The 23796-nt window shown below is 45.9% G+C and overlaps 1 protein-coding gene across 1 annotated transcript; it reads right to left on the reverse strand.

The window, feature by feature from the left end:
• Positions 1-1005: 1005 nt before the first annotated feature.
• LOC142191022 (uncharacterized) lies at positions 1006-23536 on the reverse strand. The gene is made up of 7 exons (XM_075262329.1): positions 23226-23536; positions 22916-23095; positions 22714-22837; positions 22537-22630; positions 22188-22282; positions 17934-18938; positions 1006-1771 (listed from the first exon to the last, which is right to left on the reverse strand). Exons 1-7 carry the CDS (start codon positions 23301-23303, stop codon positions 1185-1187), a joined length of 2163 nt encoding a protein of 720 aa, XP_075118430.1. The 5' UTR covers positions 23304-23536; the 3' UTR covers positions 1006-1184.
• Positions 23537-23796: the final 260 nt, after the last annotated feature.

Genomic DNA, 23796 nt, shown 5'->3' on the forward strand with positions numbered 1-23796 from the left:
GCTATATTTTCTTTATTTTTCTGGTGACGCAGCCATATAAGGGCTTGTTGTTTGCGTGATGAGATACATTTTGTAACGACAACATTTTTGGGTCCCTACAGCTTATAGAATAGATTTTATTGACTCTTTCTTGGTGGATTAAAATCCCCCCATCAATTCTGGTAATGCGTTTTACCTTTAAAATTTTTGCCATGCAGCGTACAGTATAAGTAACATGTTCCCTTTATTCTGCGGGTCGGTACGATTACGGCGATACCTCATTTGTATTATTTTTCTATGCGTTAATACTTTGCAGAACAAAAAACCATTTGGGGAAAGGAATCAATTGTTTTTGCTTCTCAATCTTCTGAGATGTGCAACATTTTTTTGTTTGTTCGACAAAGTCGGTTGAGGTCTTATTTTCTGTCCTGATGACCTGTGCTTTTTATTGGTACTGTTTTGGGGTAGATATGACTTGTTTTTAGGACAAGAGGGTGAAAAATCATTATTTCCTTGCTTTATTTTTTATTTTATTTTTTTCATGTCACTTTTTTTTTTTTTTTTTTTTAACTTTTTTACATGTCCCACTAAGAAACCTGAATAAGCAACGCTCTGATCGCTGGTTCAGCCCTCTAAACTGCAATATAATTGTACTGCGGTCTATAGAGGAAGTCAGCCTATGTAGATGCATAGGTGGACTTCCTCAGTTCTGGGCAGGATCAACCAGGTGCTGAGAGCTACTAGCAGTCTGGGGTCACTGGCCAAACTCCGGGCTGCAGAAGATGAATATATCCCCTCCCCCCCCCCTTCCCGATCTCAAGGGTTAACGAGAAATGTATTAGTTACAGCTCACATTAGATCCTGACGGTGCAACGGCATTGTGTCACTAAACAAACACTTAAGATACTGCAATCGCTATTGACCATGGCATTTTAAGGGTTCATCAGCGGGGATCAATTGTATCACTGTCCCCAATGCTGCAACGGGTTAGGCTGTCAGATACAGCTGGGCTCCTACGGCGATCGCATAGGCCCTGCTTCTGAGCCCTCTTGATCACCATAACATACATGGGGATGCCGCAATAACTACCCACATTCTTCCGCATACAGGAGAATGCATGAAAAGGTTAAAGTAAAATAAATAATTTAACCTAAATAAAACTGTGAATATAAGTTCCTTATTAAAACCTAGATGGGTCAATGACTTCAGGTTGAAAATCCACTTACAATCTGCTTCTCCCCTTTGTGAATTTGATAATGATTAACAAGGTCTGATTTCCAAGCATAACGTTTCCCACATTCTGGGCATGAGTGTGGCTTCTCTCCTGTGTGAGTTCTTTGATGTTTAACAAGTTCTGATTTAGAGATAAAACATTTCCCACATTCTGAGCATGAATATGGCTTCTCTCCTGTGTGAATTCTTTGATGATGAACAAGGTCTGATTTCCGAGCAAACCGTTTCCCACATTCTGAGCATGAAAATGGCTTCTCCCCTGTGTGAGTTCTTTGATGTTTAACAAGCTCTGATTTAGAGATAAAACGTTTCCCACATTCTGAGCATGAATATGGCTTCTCTCCTGTGTGAATTCTTTGATGCTTAATAATGTATGATTTCTGAGCAAAATATTTCCCACATTCTGGGCATGAAAAAGGCTTCTCTCCTGTGTGAGTTCTTTGATGTTCAACAAGACTTGATTTCTGAGTAAAACATTTCCCACATTCTGAGCATGAAAATGGCTTCTCTCCTGTGTGAATTCTTTGATGCTTAACAAAGTCTGATTTAAAGTTAAAACCTTTCCCACAATCTGGGCATAAATATGGCTTCTCTCCTGTGTGAGTTGTCTGATGTATAACGTCCCTTCTGCAACTTTCATTTTGCTTAAAAGACTGTGATGAATTAGAAGAAAGATCTTTCGTCTGAAGGGCTGAGGATATATCTGGGGTAATGACATGTATTACATATGGATATTGTGTGATAACATGATCCTCTGCTTTATAATTTGTAGATATCAGATGTCCCTCTGAGCTCCTGGTACAGTCATCTGACAAGAAGAAAACTGATGTTAATATTTTTGAATAACATAAGTGAAGTCAGTGGAAAAAGCAGGAAACGACGGCAGCGCGGCCTACTTCATTAGTATTCACTGTGCTGAGACGGAGGTCAGTGATAGTGAATAGTAATGAAGCGGGGCAGGAGACGCCACCACTGCTCTAGGTCACTGTAGAGGTGAACACAATCCATGGCTGCTTAAATATGGCCACTTATGTGGAATAATACTGTAGGATGCCATAAATCTTTTTATTTCCACAGAGCTCTGAGGTGGAATCTGCCTGAAGATCGAGCAGGCGGATTATTTTTTTGCTACATGAAATAAATCCCTCAGCCTGCTCGCCCTTACTGAGCCCTGGATCCAACAGGCAGATACGGCCTTCCCTGCTACTCTGTCACAATTCTCACATACCTCTAGGCCTGATAAGAGGCAGGGTGGTGGGGTAGGCTTACTTCTGTCACCACAGTGCATTTTTCAGTCCATTCCACTGGTACCCTCACTCACATTCTCTTCATTTGAAGTCCATGCTATCAGAGTTTTCCACCCACTCTCCTTACGTGTAGCCGTGATCTACCGTCCACCTGGCTCACCCTACCAATTTCTAGACCACTTTGCTTCTTGGCTTCCCCACTTTTTATTCAGTGACATTCCTACCCTCATCATGGGTGACTTTAACATCCCTATTGACACCCCTCACTCCCCAGCTGCCTCACAGTTTCTCTCATTAACCACTTCTCTTGGTATTTCACAATGTTCTTCTTCCGCCACACATGTAGATGGCAACACGATTGATCGACTTCCATCGACTCCTCACAGTTTCTAAATTTACTAACTTTTCTCTGCCCCTCTCTGACCATAACCTTCTGTCTCTCACCATCAGTGCCCTCTCCCCTTCACAAGATACACCTACCCATCATACATATAGGAATTTGCGTGCTATCAACACCCAGAACCTCTCAAATACTCTACAGTCCTCTCTTTCCCCCATCTCCTCAATCATCTGTCCAAATCTGCCCACCAGTCACTATAATGAAACCCTTAAAAATACATTTAATGAGGTGGCTCCCCCCTCCACTCGTAAAGTCCCACATAGGAGGCAGCAACCCTGGCACACTCCACAGACACGATTTTTTCAGCGGTGCTCTAGGTGTGGCGAACGTCTCTGGAGAAAATCACGTTCACCTGCAGATTTCCTCCACTTCAAATTCATGCTTAAAACATATAGTTCTGCCCTTTACCTCGCCAAACAAGACCATTTCACCGCCCTCATCTCTTCTCTCTCCAGCAACCCTAAAAGGCTTTTTGAAACTTTTCACTCCTTACTCACACCCAAGGTGCAGAGGCCATTCACAAACCTTAGTGCCGATGATCTTGCCACTTATTTCCATGATAAAATCTGTCAGGATATAACTGCCCAAGCCCCAGGTGGCATTGAATCCCACACCTACCATAGTACTGATCCCCTCACCTACTGCACTTCAGACTGTCCATTCTCATCTTTTGAACCTGTTACAAAAGAGGAAGTCTCCCAGCTACTTTCTTCATCTCGCCCTACTACCTAGTGACCCCTTCCCCTTGCACCTTCTCCAATCTCTGTCGCCTGCTGTCACGACTTACCTTACTAAAATATTTAACCTCTCTCTCTCTTCTGGAATTTTCCCATCCTCCTTCAAGCATGCTGTTATAACCCCGCTATTGAAAAAACAGTCCCTGGACCCATCCTGTGCTGCTAACTATCGACCCGTCTCTAACCTCCCCTTCATCTCTAAACTTTTGGAACGCCTGGTTTATTCCCATTTAATCTGCTATCTCTCTGCTTGACCCCTTACAATCTGGTTTCCGCACTCTGCACTCTACTGAAACGGCTCTCACAAAAGTCTCCAATGATCTCCTAATGGCTAAATCCAATGGTGACTTCTCTCTTCTTATTCTTCTGGACCTCTCAGCAGCTTTTGACACTGTTGACCGTCAACTTCGACCTCAAGGACACTGCGCTCTCCTGGTTGTCCTCTTATCTCTCAGACCGCACTTCCAGTGTATCATTTGCGAGCTCGGTTTCTTCCCCTCTTTCCCTTGCTGTTGGGGTTCCTCAGGGCTCGGTCCTAGGCCCCCTGCTCTTTTCTCTCTACACAGCCCCCATTGGACAAACCATCGCCAGATTTGGCTTCAGGTACCATCTTTATGTTGATGACACCCAATTATACACGTCCTCCCGTGATATCATCCCTGCACTCATACAGAACACCACTTTTGACTGTATTTCTGCTGTCTCTAATATCATGTCCTCGCTCTATCTGAAACTAAATCTCTCTGAGACTGAACTACTACTGTTTCCACCATCTAATAGATCTGTCCCTGATGTATCGCATATATTCTCAGGCCTTACTATAACTCCTAGGCAGCAGGCCCGCTTCCTCGGGGTCATGTTTGATGCAGACCTTTCCTTCACCCCTCATATTGAATCACTCGCACGTTCATGTCACCTCTACCTCAAAAATATCTCCAGAATACGCCCTTTCCTTACCAGAGATACACTAAAGACACTTATTGTCTCTCTGATTCATTCTCGCCTTGACTACTGTAACTCCTTACTAATCGGTCTTCCCCTCACTAAACTCTCCCCTCTACAATCTATTCTGAATGCAGCGGCCAGGCTCATCTATCAGGCTAGACGCTACAGCGATGCCTCCGGTCTGTGCCAGTCACTACATTGGCTGCCTATTCATTATAGAATAAAATATAAAGTTATCACTCTCATCCACTAGTCTCTCCATAATGCCGCACCTCCCTACATCTCCTCCCTCATCTCTGTCTACCGCCCAACCCGTGTTCTCCGCTCACTCAATGACCTAACACTTACATCGTCTATTATCAGAACCTCCCACGCTCGTATACAAGACTTCTCCCGAGCTGCACCACTTCTCTGGAATGCTCTACCCCGGACAATCAGATTAACTCCCAATTTCTACAGCTTCAAGCGCAAACTAAAGACACATCTTATCAGACAGGCCGATCACAATTTCTAACGTAAACCCTTCCGTAATAATAAAATGTATTATTATTTTTCTCTACTATATAATTCTGGTAAATTCTTTCCCTTCACGAGGACTGACAGCCGGTGAGGAAGAAATTTGCCTCATTCACATCGATGTCCAGTCCATATTCCTGCTGTCCGTTCTATTCTATACTACATTTATTACCCCCTATAGCGGTATCACATTTATATTCAGGTATTATTAGTATTTTACCTGAATCGGGGAACAACAAATAGTCTAAACAATGTCTGAATAGAATCAGTGACCCTTCTGTGCTTTATATAGTGGTGACTCCTCACCTGGGCGGGTCCCTGTAGGAATGTCCTCCTCACACTCCTCATCACCACTCACATAGGGCTCTTCCTTTATTCTCATAGATATAGCATTCATGTCGCTCACATCTTTATCCTGATGGAAAATCTGGGAAACAAATAATGTAAAAGTCACCGGACAAATGGGGAAGTCACAGAGAATGTTCTAGATCATTAATCCGCATGAAGATGAAAGATGTCCTGACAGTAGCTGCAGGTCTGTGAGAAGCCGGATAAACATATTAGATGGCGGCTCAATGACACCGCCCATGTATATAACCATATAATACTGCTGGATACAACAAGACTGACCACAAGGACTTCACAGCCCGTCTACACATCATAGGGAATATCTCCATCTACCTGATCATCCTGTGGAAGAAGAGGACTGGGACATCTCTCCGGTGTTGTCCTCTTACTGGATCTACCTGTAGGAAACACAGACAGGGACTGAATTCATTCTGTACATACAAATAATGGAAGTCCATGTGTATATAGTCATGTCTATTACCTGCTGATGTGAGGGGCTGCTGGTCCTCCATCATCACCTCCTTGTACAGATCCTTGTGTCCTTCTAAATACTCCCACTCCTCCATGGAGAAATAGACAGCGACATCCTGACACCTTATAGGAACCTGACAACACAATGATACAGTCATCACCCCGACCCCTCCAGTTACTGTATAATGTCCCAGCATTCCCAGCAGTGTCACCTCTCCAGTCAGCAGCTCCAGCATCTTGTAGGTGAGTTCTAGGATCTTCTGTCCATTGATCTCCTCCTGTATCAGGGGGTGAGGTGGAGGCCCCAGGATTGGGCTCAGGGTTCCTCCATATCCATCATACACAGGAGCCTGACAGCGCCCACTAGAGGTCTTCTTCACTACTGTGTAATCCTGGTTATGGGGAGACACATTAATAAATCTCACTACATACATGTCCAGAGTCCATCACCTCTCCAGTCATATCATCTGTTATTACTATAGATAAGAATGATGTCATGATGACATCATCAGAATCTCTCACCTCTCCAGTAAGCTGGTAGATGATCTCTAGGGTGAGATTTAATAGACTTTCCACCATCTTGTTCCTGTCTCTTTCCATCCTTGATGGATCAATCAGGAATATTCTCTTATATAGAAGATACTGAGAGGATTCTATATTGTAGGAACCTGATTGGAGAGAAGATGAGACAATGTAATCACTACACGGAATCCCATGGAATAAATAGAAGAGTTGAGTCCCATTATTATCACCACCTCCTACTTCTGACGTCGGCAGCGTGTAGCTCAGGAAGGGAGTGACTTGTTGTGGGCCGGCTTGGTGGGTATATAAGGTGTGTGATAGGCTGAACAGAATCTCATTGTTGTCTCGGGTAAAGGGGACGACTTATCAGAGTTGCATAAGGGATGATTATTGGCTGTGGGGCCAAGGGTGACAGTATTTCTCCACCAGCACAGGTTGTGAACTGCTTTGGTGAAAGTGTATTGTGAGTGGAGAAATGGCGCCATTGGGAATAACCAACATGGAAACTGTAGAGAATCACGTGCCACTGATGTGACAACAGGTTCAAAGTAGAGATGAGCAAACCGATTCGTTACGAGATGAAGTCAATCCGAATATTTAAAATTTAAATTTTTTAACTAAACAAATACTTAACTACTAAAATGTCCTTTGTTCCGTGCACTGCGCAGCGAATATACTGAGGAGACACGTGTCTGAGATGTGGGCTGGGGTTCTCGCATCACCTGACAGCCTCGCAGCCAAAGACATGACATAAGGTTTTAGCTGAGGAGGACGGGGCCATTTTGGGATGTGTTCATACTGAGAGACACTCCGACTCCTCTGCCAGTGCCACAGCGACAAGTAGCCGGAGGACGAGCAGCAGCAGCCAGTACAGTATCTGGAACATGAGGAACCAGAAATGTTTCACCTTGCAGAACCAACCAGACCCACAACAGGCCACCGACACCCACCGGCTGCACCAGCAGGAACAGACAGAACTAGAGGGCTCCTATGTTCCAGCAGATAACTCTGACCCCATGGAATTACGTTAGAGAAGTAGATGGAGCCAGCCCAGTCTGCCATGGGAGTTTTTGACCAGCCTCAAGCGTACTGGCTGAGGGGTGTTCGGTGCTGCCCGGGGTGTTGCAACACAAATTGAATCTAGAAGAACCAAAACCTGATGCCGAACAGCCCAGGAGGCTCCAGCAGCTCTAGTAGAATGAGCCGTGCTACCCACTAAGGAGGGGAAGAAACCCTCAAGAAGGTGAGGAAGAGTCCAAAGATACGGAGCTGACACTTGTACAGATGACACTGACTTTCCCTGCAGCTTCAGTCACAACAAGTGATGGTTCGTCCATCGATCTCTTGGAACAGCCACAACTGTCACAGATAGATCTCCCACATTTCTGTCTGGACTACAATCTACTGGCCATAGAGGTGAAGACACTCGGCCCCTGATATTACCAGCACACTGGAACTAACTGTACAGTCCTCCCTGACCCTGACAGAAGAGGAAGTATTACAGCCTAGTACGCAACGTGCAACAACAAGTGACTAATGCAGAGGAGAAAGTGGCCAACGGGAATCTGTAGGTTTGTGACTTACTGAAATGAGCAGAATCTTACATGATGGTATAGAGGACGTAGAGAATGGGCCCCGCTGTAGGGACATGAGAGGAATGAGTGTCCCGGAGAATGTTCCATCCAGAGATCTAACACCGATACAGGGGCTTGTAAAAGTATTCACACCCCTATAGCAATACTTTGTAGAGCCGCCTTTGGCTACATTTCCGGCTACAAGTCTTTTGGGCTCGGTCTCTACCAGCTTTGCACATCTAGAGATGAGATTTCTGCCCCTTCTTCTTTGCAGCCAGATTGGATGGAGCGTCTGTGAACAGCAATTTTCATGTCATGCTACAGATGCTCAATGGGATTTAGGTCTGGACTGTGACTGGGCCGTTCTAAGAGCGGAATATTCTGTGATCGAAACCATTCACTGGAGCTCGGGCTGGAGGTTTAGGGTCATTGCTGGAAGGGAAATCTCCTGCCCAGTCTCAAGTTTATTGTAGGATCCAACAGGGCCATGAGGAGGACATTATAGTGTGTGGGGGCCACAGGGAGGACATTATAGTGTGTGGGGGCCACGAGGAGGACATTATAGTGTGTGGGGGCCACGAGGAGGACGTTATAGTGTGTGGGGGCCACAGGGAGGACATTATAGTGTGTGGGGACTACAGGGAGGACATTATAGTGTGCGGGGGCCACAAGGAGGACATTACAGTGTGTGGGGGCCACAAGAAGGACATTATAGTGTGTGGGGACTACAGGGAGGACATTATAGCGTGTGGGGGCCACAGGGAGGACATTACAGTGTGTGGGGGCCACAGGGAAGACATTACAGTGTGTGGGGGCCACGAGGAGGACATTATAGTGTGTGGGGGCCACAGGGAGGACATTATAGTGTGTGGGGGCCACAGGGAGGACATTATAGTGTGTGGGGGCCACAGGGAGGACATTATAGTGTGTGGGGGCCACAGGGAGGACATTATAGTGTGTGGGGGCCACAAGGAGGACATTATAGTGTGTGGGGGCCACAGGGAGGACATTATAGTGTGTGTGGGCCACAGGGAGGACATTATAGTGTGTGGGGGCCACAAGGAGGACATTATAGTGTGTGGGGGCCACAGGGAGGACATTATAGTGTGTGGGGGCCACAGGGAGGACATTATAGTGTGTGTGGGCCACAGGGAGGACATTATAGTGTGTGGGGGCCACAAGGAGGACATTATAGTGTGTGGGGGCCACAAGGAGGACATTATAGTGTGTGGGGGCCACAAGGAGGACATTATAGTGTGTGGGGCCACGAGGAGGACATTATAGTGTGTGGGGGCCACAGGGAGGACATTATAGTGTGTGGGGGCCACAGGGAGGACATTATAGTGTGTGGGGGCCACAAGGAGGACATTATAGTGTGTGGGGGCCACAGGGAGGACATTATAGTGTGTGGGGGCCACAAGGAGGACATTATAGTGTGTGGGGGCCACAGGGAGGACATTATAGTGTGTGGGGGCCACAGGGAAGACATTATAGTGTGTGGGGGCCACAAGGAGGACATTATAGTGTGTGGGGGCCACAGGGAGAACATTATAGTGTGTGGGGGCCACAAGGAGGACATTATAGTGTGTGGGGGCCACAAGGAGGACATTATAGTGTGTGGGGGCCACAGGGAGGACATTACAGTGTGTGGGGGCCACAGGGAAGACATTACAGTGTGTGGGGGCCACGAGGAGGACATTATAGTGTGTGGGGGCCACAGGGAGGACATTATAGTGTGTGGGGGCCACAGGGAGGACATTATAGTGTGTGGGGGCCACAGGGAGGACATTATAGTGTGTGGGGGCCACAGGGAGGACATTATAGTGTGTGGGGGCCACAAGGAGGACATTATAGTGTGTGGGGGCCACAGGGAGGACATTATAGTGTGTGGGGGCCACAGGGAAGACATTATAGTGTGTGGGGGCCACAAGGAGGACATTATAGTGTGTGGGGGCCACAGGGAGGACATTATAGTGTGTGGGGGCCACAGGGAGGACATTATAGTGTGTGGGGGCCACAAGGAGGACATTATAGTGTGTGGGGGCCACAGGGAGGACATTATAGTGTGTGGGGGCCACTGAATGTATGAGAAGGGCTGAGAGCGAGCACTTACCTCCTCGGGTACAGAAGCCGTCTGCTCACAGGACCTGTGTAGATGTCATAGGTGTGGGAGGAGTTAAGAAGTCACATGATCATATCCTCCTTTTATAGCTTTCTCTGTTCAGAAATCCTGGTGAGCTGAAGGACCTTTGATGATGTCACATGTGTGGGAGGTGTCAGAGAATCACATGACCAGATATTACAGGTTGTTGCAGAGTCGTCTGCGTGTGCGGTGTATGTAGCAGAGCTGTGTGTGTGTGATGTGTATGTAGCAGAGCTGTGTGTGCGGTGTATGTAGCAGAGCTGTGTGTGCTGTGTATGTAGCTAAGTCTTTTGTGTGTGACATGGATATTAGTCCCACCATGGGGATACTCAGCGTGTTACAGAAGCAGGATAATAACAGTAATATATTACGGAAGGAGACACATAATCTCAGAATAGCAGATAGAAGAAAAATACTAGGAGTCAGAAGGAAGAAGTTGTAAATCAGCCTCACGGAGCACCCTGGGCATTCCCCAGTACCTCTGAGCACCCCCCCCCCCCCCCCCCCCCGCGTCATACCTCTGAAAATGCCCCTCCACTGTGCTCTTTATGCCCTCCTCCTGTACCGCCCTGTCTTCGTATAGAAAAAAGATTAGCCGACATCTTGCTGAGTACATAAAGTTTAACTTTTAATCCATGTATCAAAAAATAAAAAATACATGCATAGAAAAAGTGAAACAAAGAAGTGAAAAATACAAAAAAAAAAAAAAAATCTTAAAAATCTAACATGTTCTGAGACAATGCGACTCTTAGTCATAGTCTTAGTTATGTCTTCTCCATTCTCGCTCCGGCTGTTGAAATCTCGGTTATGCGCAGTACCGCTCCGTTCTAGAGGAGGAGGGCATACGGAGCATAAACAGTGGAGGGGCGTTTTCAGAGGCATGATGAGAAAACACTGCGTTTTACATTATCTGCAAAGTGACAGATTCCGGCCGACCCATCCACATATTGCAGAAAATCGCAGCATGTCAGTTATATCTATGGAAACACCGGCGTCCTCTGTATAAGTATAAAAGGGAAAGAAACACAATGCATTTCTGCCGTGGTCTTTCCCGCTGTGATTTTGGGGTACAGTCGCTACGTGGGGCCTCCCCCTACAGAACATTATGTGGCCTAAACATCAGATCTCTCTCTATCACCTGCTTTGACTCATTTACCTAAAACATTATTTTGTGGACTTGATGGAACCAATTAACTAGATCATAAGGCCACATGTAAGGTCAGCAATGAAGGAATTAGCAGTGTATATACACTCACCGGCCACTTTATTAGGTACACCATGCTAGTAACGGGTTGGACCCCCTTTTGCCTTCAGAACTGCCTCAATTCTTCGTGGCATAGATACAACAAGGTGCTGGAAGCATTCCTCAGAGATTTTGGTCCATATTGACATGATGGCATCACACAGTTGCAGTCGCAGATTTGTCGGCTGCACATCCATGATGCGAATCTCCCGTTCCACCACATCCCAAAGATGCTCCTCTATTGGATTGAGATCTGGTGACTGTGGAGGCCATTGGAGTACAGTGAACTCATTGTCATGTTCAAGAAACCAGTCTGAGATGATTCCAGCTTTATGACATGGCATTGCATTATCCTGCTGAAAGTAGCCATCAGATGTTGGGTACATTGTGGTCATAAAGGGATGGACATGGTCAGCAACAATACTCAGGTAGGCTTTGGCGTTGCAACGATGCTCAATTGGTACCAAGGGGCCCAAAGAGTGCCAAGAAAATATTCCCCACACCATGACACCACCACCACCAGCCTGAACCGTTACCGATACAAGGCAGGATGGATCCATGCTTTCATGTTGTTGACGCCAAATTCTGATCCTACCATCCGAATGTCGCAGCAGAAATCGAGACTCATCAGACCAGGCAACGTTTTTCCAATCTTCAATTGTCCAATTTCGATGAGCTTGTGCAAATTGTAGCCTCAGTTTCCTGTTCTTAGCTGAAAGGAGTGGCACCCGGTGTGGTCTTCTGCTGCTGTAGCCCATCTACCTCAAAGTTGGACGTACTGTGCGTTCAGAGATGCTCTTCTGGCTACCTTGGTTGTAACGGGTGGCTATTTGAGTCACTGTTGCCTTTCTATCAGCTCGAACCAGTCTGGCCATTCTCCTCTGACCTCTGGCATCAACAACGCATTTCCGCCCCCCACAGAACTGCCGCTCACTGGATGTTTTTTCTTTTTCGGACCATTCTCTGTAAACCCTAGAGATGGTTGTGCGTGAAAATCCCAGTAGATCAGCAGTTTCTGAAATACTCAGACCAGCCCTTCTGGCACCAACAACCATGCCACGTTCAAAGGCACTCAAATCACCTTTCTTCCCCATACTGATGCTCGGTTTGAACTGCAGGAGATTGTCTTGACCATGTCTACATGCCGAAATGCACTGAGTTGCCGCCATGTGATTGGCTGATTAGAAATTAAGTGTTAATGAGCAGTTGGACAGGTGTACCTAATAAAGTGGCCGGTGAGTGTATATACTAGCTGGTACCCGCGACTTCGTCTGCGGTGATTGTAGAAGTGGGTAAATACAGGCACGGGTAAGGTTTTTGTACTGTGTATAAGGTATGGGATATGGAATGTAACTGTGTATCTTGTTTTTGCTGTAATTCTGAGAATACGTGAGATTTTTGTGTTGAATGTAATTTGTAGTTCAGCTGCTGTAGGGTGTTCTGCGAAACTGTACATGGTGTCTTTGGGACAGAGGTATTTCAGGTTAATATACTTCGATATACGACGTTGTATGATTTGTTATTTTGCGCCAGTACATGTAAGTTTTGGGCACAGGATACTCTTGAGCAAGCAACATAAAGTCTGGCCCTGTGCATGACAGTTTAGTAACTCCATGCGCCTCTTATTAATAGCAATTAACCCCATAATGTCCCTCACATTAACCCCTGTGTAAGAGTTACTGATAGAGATGAGCGAGTACTGTTCGGATCAGCCGATCCGAACAGCACGCTCGCATAGAAATGAATGGACGTAGCCGGCACGCGGGGGGTTAAGCGCGCCGGCCATGTCCAAGTGGAAGTACCAGGTGCATCCATTCATTTCTATGGAGCGTGCTGTTCGGATCGGCTGATCCGAACAGTACTCGCTCGTCTCTAGTTACTGATATGTGAGTACTTGGAGGTAATAATTAAGTATCTTCATTACTGAGGTCTTTTATTAGTACCTCCATATGTCTCACATATATGCCACATATGGGGCACACAGGGGTTAATATGAGGGACATGATGGGGTTTATTCCTATTAATGTGTGAGGCACATGGAGTTACTAAGACTAAACTAATAACCCCAAATGGCTGACATTAATGAGAATAGGAACTAAAGGAAGGTAGCTGTGTGTTTCTTACTTTCAGTTTGCTAGCAGCTTCCTGTCCTTCTCCAGGAATGTTTGCAGGGTGCAGATGGCAGGAGCTATCACTATAGCAGGCAGAGACTTGAGCGATTAAGCTCCACCCCCTGGGTTTCCTGCACCCCTCTCAAAGAGAAGTGTCCTTATGCCTCAGCTCTAGCAGAGCACGGACTTCATTTAACTCTTGCAGGTCCTGTGCTGCTGGTATGCCAGTAAAATATGGCAGGAGTGCCACTCTTGGCATGTGTGCCAGGGGTTGCTGACCTCTGCTGTAGAGGGTAATATGAATTTTGTGGCTTACTATGGTCCAAAGTGTGTGAGATTGCAGAGATAGTGATGTGTGTTTGGGTTTTGTGGGGGTCCTGGGAAAAATGTATGTGCGCTATTGTGACGAAAAGGAGCCTATTGCGCAATCGAGTGTAGTGACTATGTTTGTGGAAAATTTCAGCCAAATCGGTGGAGCGGTTTTTGAGTGATTGACCGCAAAACATTCGAACATCCAAAGTCACAAACTCACAAACATTTCACATTTATAAAATTAATAGGATATATACTATGGGATTCCAATAGAAAAGCAATTCCATATTATAAGTAAAGACTGTAATGATTCCATTTCTTTATCTAGACCGAAATCTGACCCCAGGTCTCTTCTACACGTCCCCAATGTTGGTGCAGACTGGTCGACTCACTTAGGGAGCGTTCACACTACCGTCGGTGTCCGACATGTAGTGTCCGCTCAAAATCTGTCACGGACACTAGGAGCGGACACTAGATGTGTCCGTGACACCTGTCATTCACTTGAATGGGCATCGGGTGCGTTCTTTAGCACTCCGTGCCCGTCCTTCCCTGTCCGCAAGAGAAGATGTCCGACTTCTCAAGCGGACAGAGGAACCCTGCATGCATGTATCACCTACTGAAGACTTGCAAAGTTTTTTTTGTTTTTTATATATTAGTTTGCTTAAACCTTAAGATTTGCAGTTCTGCTCTTTTGTCTTATTTAGAGGAAAAGGTTGGAACGTTCCTCAGTTTCTCATCTCTATTACTTAGGTTCTCAAAACAGATACAGACAAGCCGAGGGCCAGAAGACCAGCAGGGGATCCCTCCTCCTTCCTACCACTGGTGGTTGCCATATCAAATTACTTTCTCCCGCTGGGAAAGAAGCGCGGATCCTCAGACAGGCCGGTTTGGAAGCGTCAGGGCTGCCATCTTTGATCCTACATTTGCGCCCTGCCGGCTCACTGAGAGGTACCTCTGCTTCACTATAAAAGAGAGGCTGAGGGTTTGTCCCAGGGACTCCTTCTGACCCCTCCATCACTTAGACCAGAAGGCTCCCAGCCCTCTGCTTGTGTCAGCCCCCTCTCTAAGAAGTCCCTATACCTCTCCTCCACACCAAGACAGCAGTTCGCTGTGACCCCATCTCCCCTATCAGGCTCTGACTTATCATTTGGAGAAAAAGCAGACCCCCTGTCACCTGTAAGAAGAACCTGAGTGGCAATACTGCACCTACTACTCACTGTACTGAGGCATCTTCTTTTGTATCTCACCTACCTCCACCAGAGGAGGCGACTCTCACTCTCCAGAAACATCCAGAACTACAGGCGCTACTCACCTTAAGTAAAAGGGATATAGACAGTCTAGCTACCGACCTGAAGCGCGCATGGTGCCAGGACTTACAAGTGGTTAAATCTGACATTTCTGATCTGCAGTACAGGGTGACTTCCCTGGAACATTCCAGTCCTCAGTGACGGCCTCGCTCCACACCCTGCATCAGACTTCCGCAGTCCATACTTCTCATCACTGCAAACTCATCTCTCATAGAGATAACAGAAAACTGTAACCGCCGCAATAATATACAGATTTGCGTTCTTCTGGAAGCTATCCAGAAGTCTGACCTGGTGCCTACACTTATTGGCATCTTCAATTCTCTCCTGAGACTCACTGCAGCACCTCCAACATGGGATGCCGGGCAGAAATAGGCAGACTCCCCCTATGGCTCACCATGCAGAAGAGGGCGCTATCATTCTGGACTCACATACAGGGCAGCAGTCCCGGCTCTTACCACCACCAAGCCTGGCTGAGCCACAGAGCCCCGAGAAAAACTGATATCCCCCCAACCAAGCATCAGCCATCTGCCAAGCCAAAACCCCCAACATGCCCTGAACAAGGCTCAAATAAAAGGACTCATTGAGAGAGACAAAGAGCGGTACATCGAGGAATGGAGAAGCGCAATAAATAACTCCAAGAAACTCACTGTGTGCCAGTCACTGCAAAGGGATGCAGTGGCACCATGGCCACCTACCCGGAGAGAATACCCCACCCCAAACAAAGACAGACCCTGAGCCGGTACAGACTGAGCGCCCACAACCTGGAGATGGAGACGGGGCGATACAGGCAGACGTACAAACCACGGGAGAACAGACTGTGCCAGCACTGTGACCAGGGGGCCCTAGAAGACAAGACCCACTTCCTGCTACACTGCACCAAATACTCAGCTGTGAGGGCCGTCTACTTCCAAAGACTCTATGCCCACATCCCAGACTTCATATCTGCAGACGAGAAGAGGAAACTCTACATCCTACTGAGAGAAGAAGAGGCCAGTGTGGAGATCGCTACCCAATACGTGTCCAGCTGTCACCAAACAAGAGGAAGATGAGACTCCACGGACTGTTATACCCCAAACCACCCACCACACCCCACCTATAGCGGCCACCAACTAAGAGGAAGATGAGACTGAACGGACTGTTATACCCCAAATCAACCACCCCACCCCCCCATACCCATAAACCTTCTAATTGACACCTCAGCAGGCAGGTCCCAGATCCCCTACTGCACCCTAAACAAGCTCAGCCAACTTTTGTACTCTACGCTTTTGTGTGATGCTTTGCAGATTCCCCATCCAGCTGACAGAGATGTTTCCTTCTACTCCCATGCCCACAACTCCTATAGCAGGTCACCTTCTTCATTTCTTCCTCAAACCTTGTGATCTTCCAGAGGGTTGGTCTCAGGTTGTGTCATTCATATCTGTCAGGTTCTCACGAAAAGGTTGGACGGCACGGCAAATTATTTCTTTGATCTTGTATATTTTATTACAACATATCAGATTCTACGTATGACAAGAAGCCACATTGTAACTTCATAAAATCATAGAGTACATAATCGATAAGCAATGTTTTGGGCCAAGGACACCTTTCATCAGGCCTGAAGTTCATATAATTGAGTCCTTTTGCTGGACATGATACACCCCATCTCCCCAGGCAGCCCACAGTGCCTTCATGAAAGAAATGGGGCCCAGGAGGAGAGAGGGAAAGAGGGTGAGGGGAAGGGCAACCCACAAGAGAGTTGGGATGCACAGGTGCAAGCCACAATTTTTCAATTTTACCACCCAGAAAGGAATATTCCACAGATGGGTTGCCCAATAGTAGTGAAGGATGTGTGGGACAGCCAGACTTCCCTGCCCCCTCCCATCCAACATGACCAACCTGGGAAAGTGGCGGCAATTGGCGTTCCATATAAACTGGAAAATAGCTCACTGTAAGCCACATAGTTTTGTGTGTGGAACAGTTACTGGCAGGGTAGCAAAATAATAAAGCAATTTCTGGAGGAACATCATCTTAACCACCGCAATGTATCCCAGTAAGGAAATATGCAAAGGCCTCCACTTGTCTAACAAAGTCTAGAGCTCCCGGAAAAGACTAGGGCAGTTAGCAGAATAAAGAGAGCTGTAAGAGCGAGTGATCTGGATTCCCAGATAGTGGACGGAAGCTGATCACCATTAGAAATTGTAGTTACTTCGGAGGACAATCAGGAGAACCTGGGGAATATTAATAGGCAGCGCTTTGGTTTTAGAGGAGTTTATCTTATAGATGGAGAAATAGTTCTAGTCATCTATGACTCACAGCAAGTTAGTATAAGAGGAGGTAAGGAGGACCCAGTCTGTGAAAAGGGAGACCTTAATAACAGGGGAGTGCTGTATCCTGGCCACCAGCAGTTCAATAAAGAGAACAAAGATAAGGGGGAGAGGGGACAACCTTCGTGCATCCCGTAATGAATGGGGAGGGAATCGGAAGACAACTTGAGGTGTTTCACTACCACCATCAGGAAAGAGTAAAGGCACCGGATCACCATGAGGAAGGCTCCCGAAAAAGCGAAGGCCTTCAGTGTGGCCAACATGAAGGACCAGTTGACACAGTCAAAGGGATTCTCTGCATCTAAACTGAGGAGAAGGGTAGGGGTAGAGTAATGATTGAGGTTGCTAATCAAGTCCACTGGTTATCCACGAGTTTTGTGAATATTTTCAAATCAGTATTCAGGAAGGCAATAGTTGGAGCATGTGACTCATTTGATGTTCTGATTTAAGAGTAAAACATTTCCCACATTCTGGGACTAAATATGGCTTCTCCCTTGTGTGAAATGTTTGATGTTCAACAAGATGTGATTTCCGAATAAAACATTTCCCACATTCTGGGCATGAAAATGGCTTCTGCCCTGTGTGAGTTCTTTGATGTTGAACAAGACTTGATTTAGCCGTAAAACATTTCTCACATTCTGGGCATGAATATGGCTTCTCTCCTGTGTGAGTTCTTCGATGTTGAACAAGACTTGATTTCTGAGTAAAACATTTCCCACATTCTGGGCATGAATATGGCTTCTGCCCTGTGTGAGTTCTTTGATGGTCAATGAGACTTGATTTAGCCGTAAAACATTTCCCACATTCTGGGCATGAATAAGGCTTCTCCCCTGTGTGAGTTGTTTGATGTTCAAGAAGACTTGATTTCTGAGTAAAACATTTCCCACATTCTGCACATGAATATGGCTTCTCCCCTGTGTGAGTTCTTTCATGTTTAACAAGACTTGATTTCTGAGTAAAACATTTCCCACATTCTGGGCATGAAAATGGCTTCTCCCCTGTGTGAGTTCTCTGATGTGCATAAAGATCAAATTTCCGAGCAAAATATTTCCCACATTCTGGGCATGAAAATGGCTTCTCCCCTGTGTGCATTCTCTGATGTCTAACAAGTCCTGATTTCTTAGTGAAACATTTCCCACATTCTGAGCATGAAAATGGCTTCTCCTCTGTGTGAAGTGTTTGATGTGCAACAAGACGTGATTTCAGAGGAAAACATTTCCCACACTCTGGGCATGAAAATGGCTGCTCTCCTGTGTGTAATTTTTGATGTTCAACAAGACGTGATTTCCGAGCAAAACTTTTCCCACATTCTAGGCATGAATATGGCTTCTCCCCTGTGTGAGTTCTCTGATGTATAACGTCCCTTCTGCATCTTTTATTTTGCTTGACAGACGGTGATGAATTAGAATAAAGATCTTTCTTCTGTAGAGCTGAGGGTATATCTGGGGTAATGGCATGTTCTTCATATGGATCTTGTGTGATACCATGATCCTCTGCTTTATAATCTGTAGATATCAGATATCCCTCTGAACTCCTGGTACAGTCATCTGACAAGAAGAAAACTGATGTTACTATTTTTGTATCACGTGTATGTATCAGAGCTGTCTGTGTGTGCCGTGTATATAGCGGAGCCATCTGTGTGTGACATGTATGTAGCAGAGATGTGTCTGTGTGTGACATGTATGTAGTGGGGCTGTCTGTGTGACATGTACAGTGTTGGCCAAAAGTATTGGCATCACTGCAATTCTGCCAGATAATACTCCATTTCTTCCAGAAAATGATTGCAATCACAAATTCTTTGGTATTATTATCTTCATTTAATTTGTCTTCAATGGAAAACCACAAAAATAATTGTCAAAAAGCCAAATTGGATATAATTCCACACCAAACATAAAAAAGGGCACTGTTTGAAAAATCCTGTGATGCTTCTCTAATTTGTGTAATTAACAGCACCTGTTACTTACCTGAGGAACCTAACAGGTGGTGGCAATAACTAAATCACACTTGCAGCCAGTTGAAATGGATTAAAGTTGACTCCACCTCTGTCCTGTGTCCTTGTGTACCACATTGAGCATGGAGAAAAGAAAGAAGACCAAAGAACTGTCTGAGGACTTGAGAAGCAAAATTTTGAGGAAGCATGAGCAATCTCAAGGCTATAAGTCCATCTCCAAAGACCTGAATGTTCCTGTGTCTACCATGCACAGTGTCATCAAGAAGTTTAAAGCGCATGACACTGTGGCTAACCTCCCTAGATGTGGACGGAAAAGAAAAATTGACGAGAGATTTCAACACAAGATTGTGCGGATGGTGGATAAAGAACCTCGACTAACATCCAAACAAGTTCAAGCTGCCCTGCAGTCCGAGGGTACAATAGTGTCACCCCGTACTATCCGTACACCCCGTACTGAATGAGAAGGGACTGTATGGTAGGAGATCCAGGAAGACCCCACTTCTTACCCAGAGACAGAAAAAAGCCAAGATAGAGTTTGCCAAAACTTACCTGAGAAAGCCAAAAACGTCTTGGAAGAATGTTCTCTGGTCAGATGAGACAAAAGTAGGAAAAGGCATCAACATAGAGTTTACAGGAAAAAAAAGAGGCCTTCAAAGAAAAGAAGACGCCCCCTACAGTCAGACATGGCGGAGGTCCCTGATGGTTTGGGGTTGCTTTGCTGCCTCTGGCACTGGACTGCTTGACCGTGTGCATGGCATTATGAAGTCTGAAGACTACCAACACATTGTGCAGCATAATGTAGGGCCCAGTGTGAGAAAGCTGGGTCTCCCTCAGAGGTCAGGGGTCTTCCAGCAGGACAATGACCCAAAACACACTTCAGGTCAGCACTAGAAAATGGTGGTGAGAGAAAGCCCTGGAGACTTGTAAAGTGGCAGCAATGAGTCCAGCCCTGAATCCCATAGAACACCTGTGGGGGAGGGGGAGAGATCTCTTGATGGCAGTTTGGAGAAGGCCCCCTTCACATCTCAGGGGGGACCTGGAGCAGTTTGCCAAAGAAGAATGGTCTAAAATTCCAGCAGAGCCTTGTAAGAAACTCATTGCTGGTTAGCGGAAGCGGTTGTGCGCAGTTATTGTGTCTAAAGGTTGTGCTACCAAGTATTAGGCTGAGGGGGCCAATACTTCTGTGCGGCCCATTTTTGGAGTTTTGTGTAAAATGATCAATGATTTGACTTTTTTTTTTCATTCTCTTTTGTGTTTTTTCATTGCAATCAAAACAAATGAAGATATTACCAAAGAGTTTGTGCTTGTAATCATTTTCTGGAAGAAACTGAGTATTATCTGACAGAAGTGCAGGGGTGCCAATACTTTTGGCCAACACTGTATATTCCCCACTGAGCTGTCGCAGCCTGAGACGCTTCAGACCGTGTGAAGAACGGAAGGCAAAGGCACAGAAAGCAAATGAGGGCAGCGCGGCCTACTTCATTAGTATTCATTGTGCTGAGACGGAGGCAGAGAAGCCACCACTGCTCTAGGTCACTGTAGAGGTGAACACAATCCATGGCTGCTTAAATATGGCCACTTATGTGGAATAATACTGTAAAATGCCATAAACCTTACTATACGCTGTCTACCAATAAGTATTTGGACATCTGTGCTAGAATAGAAAAACAACATTTATTCTTATTCAATAGTTGGTAGAGCCCAGCAGATGCTTCCTTACGGATGATCGACACAATACTACCAGATGTTGAAACTCCTGGTGTATGTGAACCATCCATTGGGTGCAGTTTCTTTGGCCAGCACCCATCGGTCTCTATCTCCCAGTTTCAGGGGACGGCCGACTTGGGGCATACTCCGACAATCACCGCTCACCTTCCATTGTATAATCACATAGGCCACTGTCGATTTTGGGTAATTCAGTTTGCTTGCTATTTCCCTTAAGGATCGACCATTTCGGTGGTACCCAACAATTACTCCTTTCTTGAAATCAGACAACTCTGCACTTCGTGGCATCTTGCATGTGACTAATGCCAATGCTGTTTCCTACTTAATGGCGGAAGACATGATTTACATCATGACCGCATATATCTTCATTTGCATGGGTGTCCAAATACTTATTGGTAGACAGTGTATTACACCCCATACACACAATAGAATCCAAACCACATCTGCTGGATTTCCCAGCCTGAACTCACCGCGGATCTGCTGTCCCATACAGTATGTAGTAGGGTCTGTGGAGTCACAAGGAAGCAGGGACTCCTAGCGTCATAGATCACTAAGATACGGGGAGTCCTGGTGTGTGGACAGAGTTCAGGCTGGGAAATGTGACTGATGTACAGACCAGATTTTCTAGTCCGGATTCCATAGTGTGTTTGGGGTCTAAGGTGAGGTTTACACAGTGACATTTGTAGAAGCTGCTTCAGGAATTCAGAAGAAGAATTTTTCCACTTTACCAAATCAGCCCCCGAATCTCCATCAGATTCCTTACTGGCCAGGCCGGATTTTCCACCTCCCATTTATTTCCATAGAGCTCTGAGGTGGAATCTGCCTGAAGATCGAGCAGGAGGATTATTTTTCCGCTACCTGAAATAATCTGTAAATTCTTTCCCTTCACGAGGACTGACAGCCGGTGAGGAAGAAATTTGCCTCGTTCACATCGATGTCAAGTCCATATTCCTGCTGTCCGTTCTATTCTATACTACACTTATTACCCCCTATAGCGGTATCACATTTATATTCAGGTATTATTAGTATTTTACCTGAATCGGGGAACAACAAATAGTCTAAACAATGTCTGAATAGAATCAGTGACCCTTCTGTGCTTTATATAGTGGTGACTCCTCACCTGGGCGGGTCCCTGTAGGAATGTCCTCCTCACACTCCTCATCACCACTCACATAGGCCTCTTCCTTTATTCTCATAGATATAGCATTCATGTCGCTCACATCTTTATCCTGATGGAAAATCTGGGAAACAAATAATGTAAAAGTCACCGGACAAATGGGGAAGTCACAGAGAATGTTCTAGATCATTAATCCGCAAGAAGATGAAAGATGTCCTGACAGTAGCTGCAGGTCTGTGAGAAGCCGGATAAACATATTAGATGGCGGCTCAATGACACCGCCCATGTATATAACCATATAATACTGCTGGATACAACAAGACTGACCACAAGGACTTCACAGCCCGTCTACACATCATAGGGAATATCTCCATCTACCTGATCATCATCCTGTGGAAGAAGAGGACTGGGACATCTCTCCGGTGTTGTCCTCTTACTGGATCTACCTGTAGGAAACACAGACAGGGACTGAATTCATTCTGTACATACAAATAATGGAAGTCCATGTGTATATAGTCATGTCTATTACCTGCTGATGTGAGGGGCTGCTGGTCCTCCATCATCACCTCCTTGTACAGATCCTTGTGTCCTTCTAAATACTCCCACTCCTCCATGGAGAAATAGACAGCGACATCCTGACACCTTATAGGAACCTGACAACACAATGATACAGTCATCACCCCGACCCCTCCAGTTACTGTATAATGTCCCCGCATTCCCAGCAGTGTCACCTCTCCAGTCAGCAGCTCCAGCATCTTGTTGGTGAGTTCTAGGATCTTCTGTCCATTGATCTCCTCCTGTATCAGGGGATGAGGTGGAGGCCCTGGGAATGGGCTCAGGGTTCCTCCATATCCTTCATACACAGGAGCCTGACAGCGCCCACTAGAGGTCTTCTTCACTACTGTGTAATCCTGGTTATGGGGAGACACATTAATAAATCTCACTACATACATGTCCAGAGTCCATCACCTCTCCAGTCATATCATCTGTTATTACTAGAGATAAGAATGATGTCATGATGACATCATCAGAATCTCTCACCTCTCCAGTAAGCTGGTAGATGATCTCTAGGGTGAGATTTAATAGACTTTCCGCCATCTTGTTCCTGTCTCTTTCCATCCTTGATGGATCAATCAGGAATATTCTCTTCTATAGAAGATACTGAGAGGATTCTATATTGTAGGAACCTGAATGGAGAGAAGATGAGACAATGTAATCACTACACGGAATCCCATGGAATAAATAGAAGAGTTGAGTCCCATTATTATCACCACCTCCTACTTCTGACGTCGGCAGCGTGTAGCTCAGGAAGGAAGTGACTTGTTGTGGGCCGGCTTGGTGGGTATATAAGGTGTGTGATAGGCTGAACAGAATTTCATTGTTGTCTCGGGTAAAGGGGACGATTTATCAGAGTTGGAAAAGAGATGATTATTGGCTGAGGGCCAAGGGTGACAGTATTTTTCCAACAGCGCAGGTTGTTGATAGGAACCTGATGCAACAAATAACTCTGTCAGTCCTGGGCGACTAGAATCCCCAAGCACTGAGGCAATAACATTCCTGGGTGTGCTACGCTCTCCAAACCGGAGCAGAACCAGGCCCCAGAGTTCTTTGC

The sequence above is a fragment of the Leptodactylus fuscus genome, chromosome 1 (genome assembly GCF_031893055.1).
Source record: "Leptodactylus fuscus isolate aLepFus1 chromosome 1, aLepFus1.hap2, whole genome shotgun sequence".
In the NCBI taxonomy this organism is placed as follows: domain Eukaryota; kingdom Metazoa; phylum Chordata; class Amphibia; order Anura; family Leptodactylidae; genus Leptodactylus; species Leptodactylus fuscus.

Coding starts and splice junctions, on each gene's coding strand:
- LOC142191022 (XM_075262329.1), bottom strand. CDS start 23,303: ATGGAAAGAGACAGGAACAAGATGGCGGAAAGTCTATTAAATCTCACC. Junction 22,838..22,915: donor TGGAGCTGCTGACTGGAGAG/GTGACACTGCTG, acceptor TTGTGTTGTCAG/GTTCCTATAAGGTGTCAGGA. Junction 18,939..22,187: donor TCCTACAGGGACCCGCCCAG/GTGAGGAGTCAC, acceptor TCTTCTTGTCAG/ATGACTGTACCAGGAGTTCA.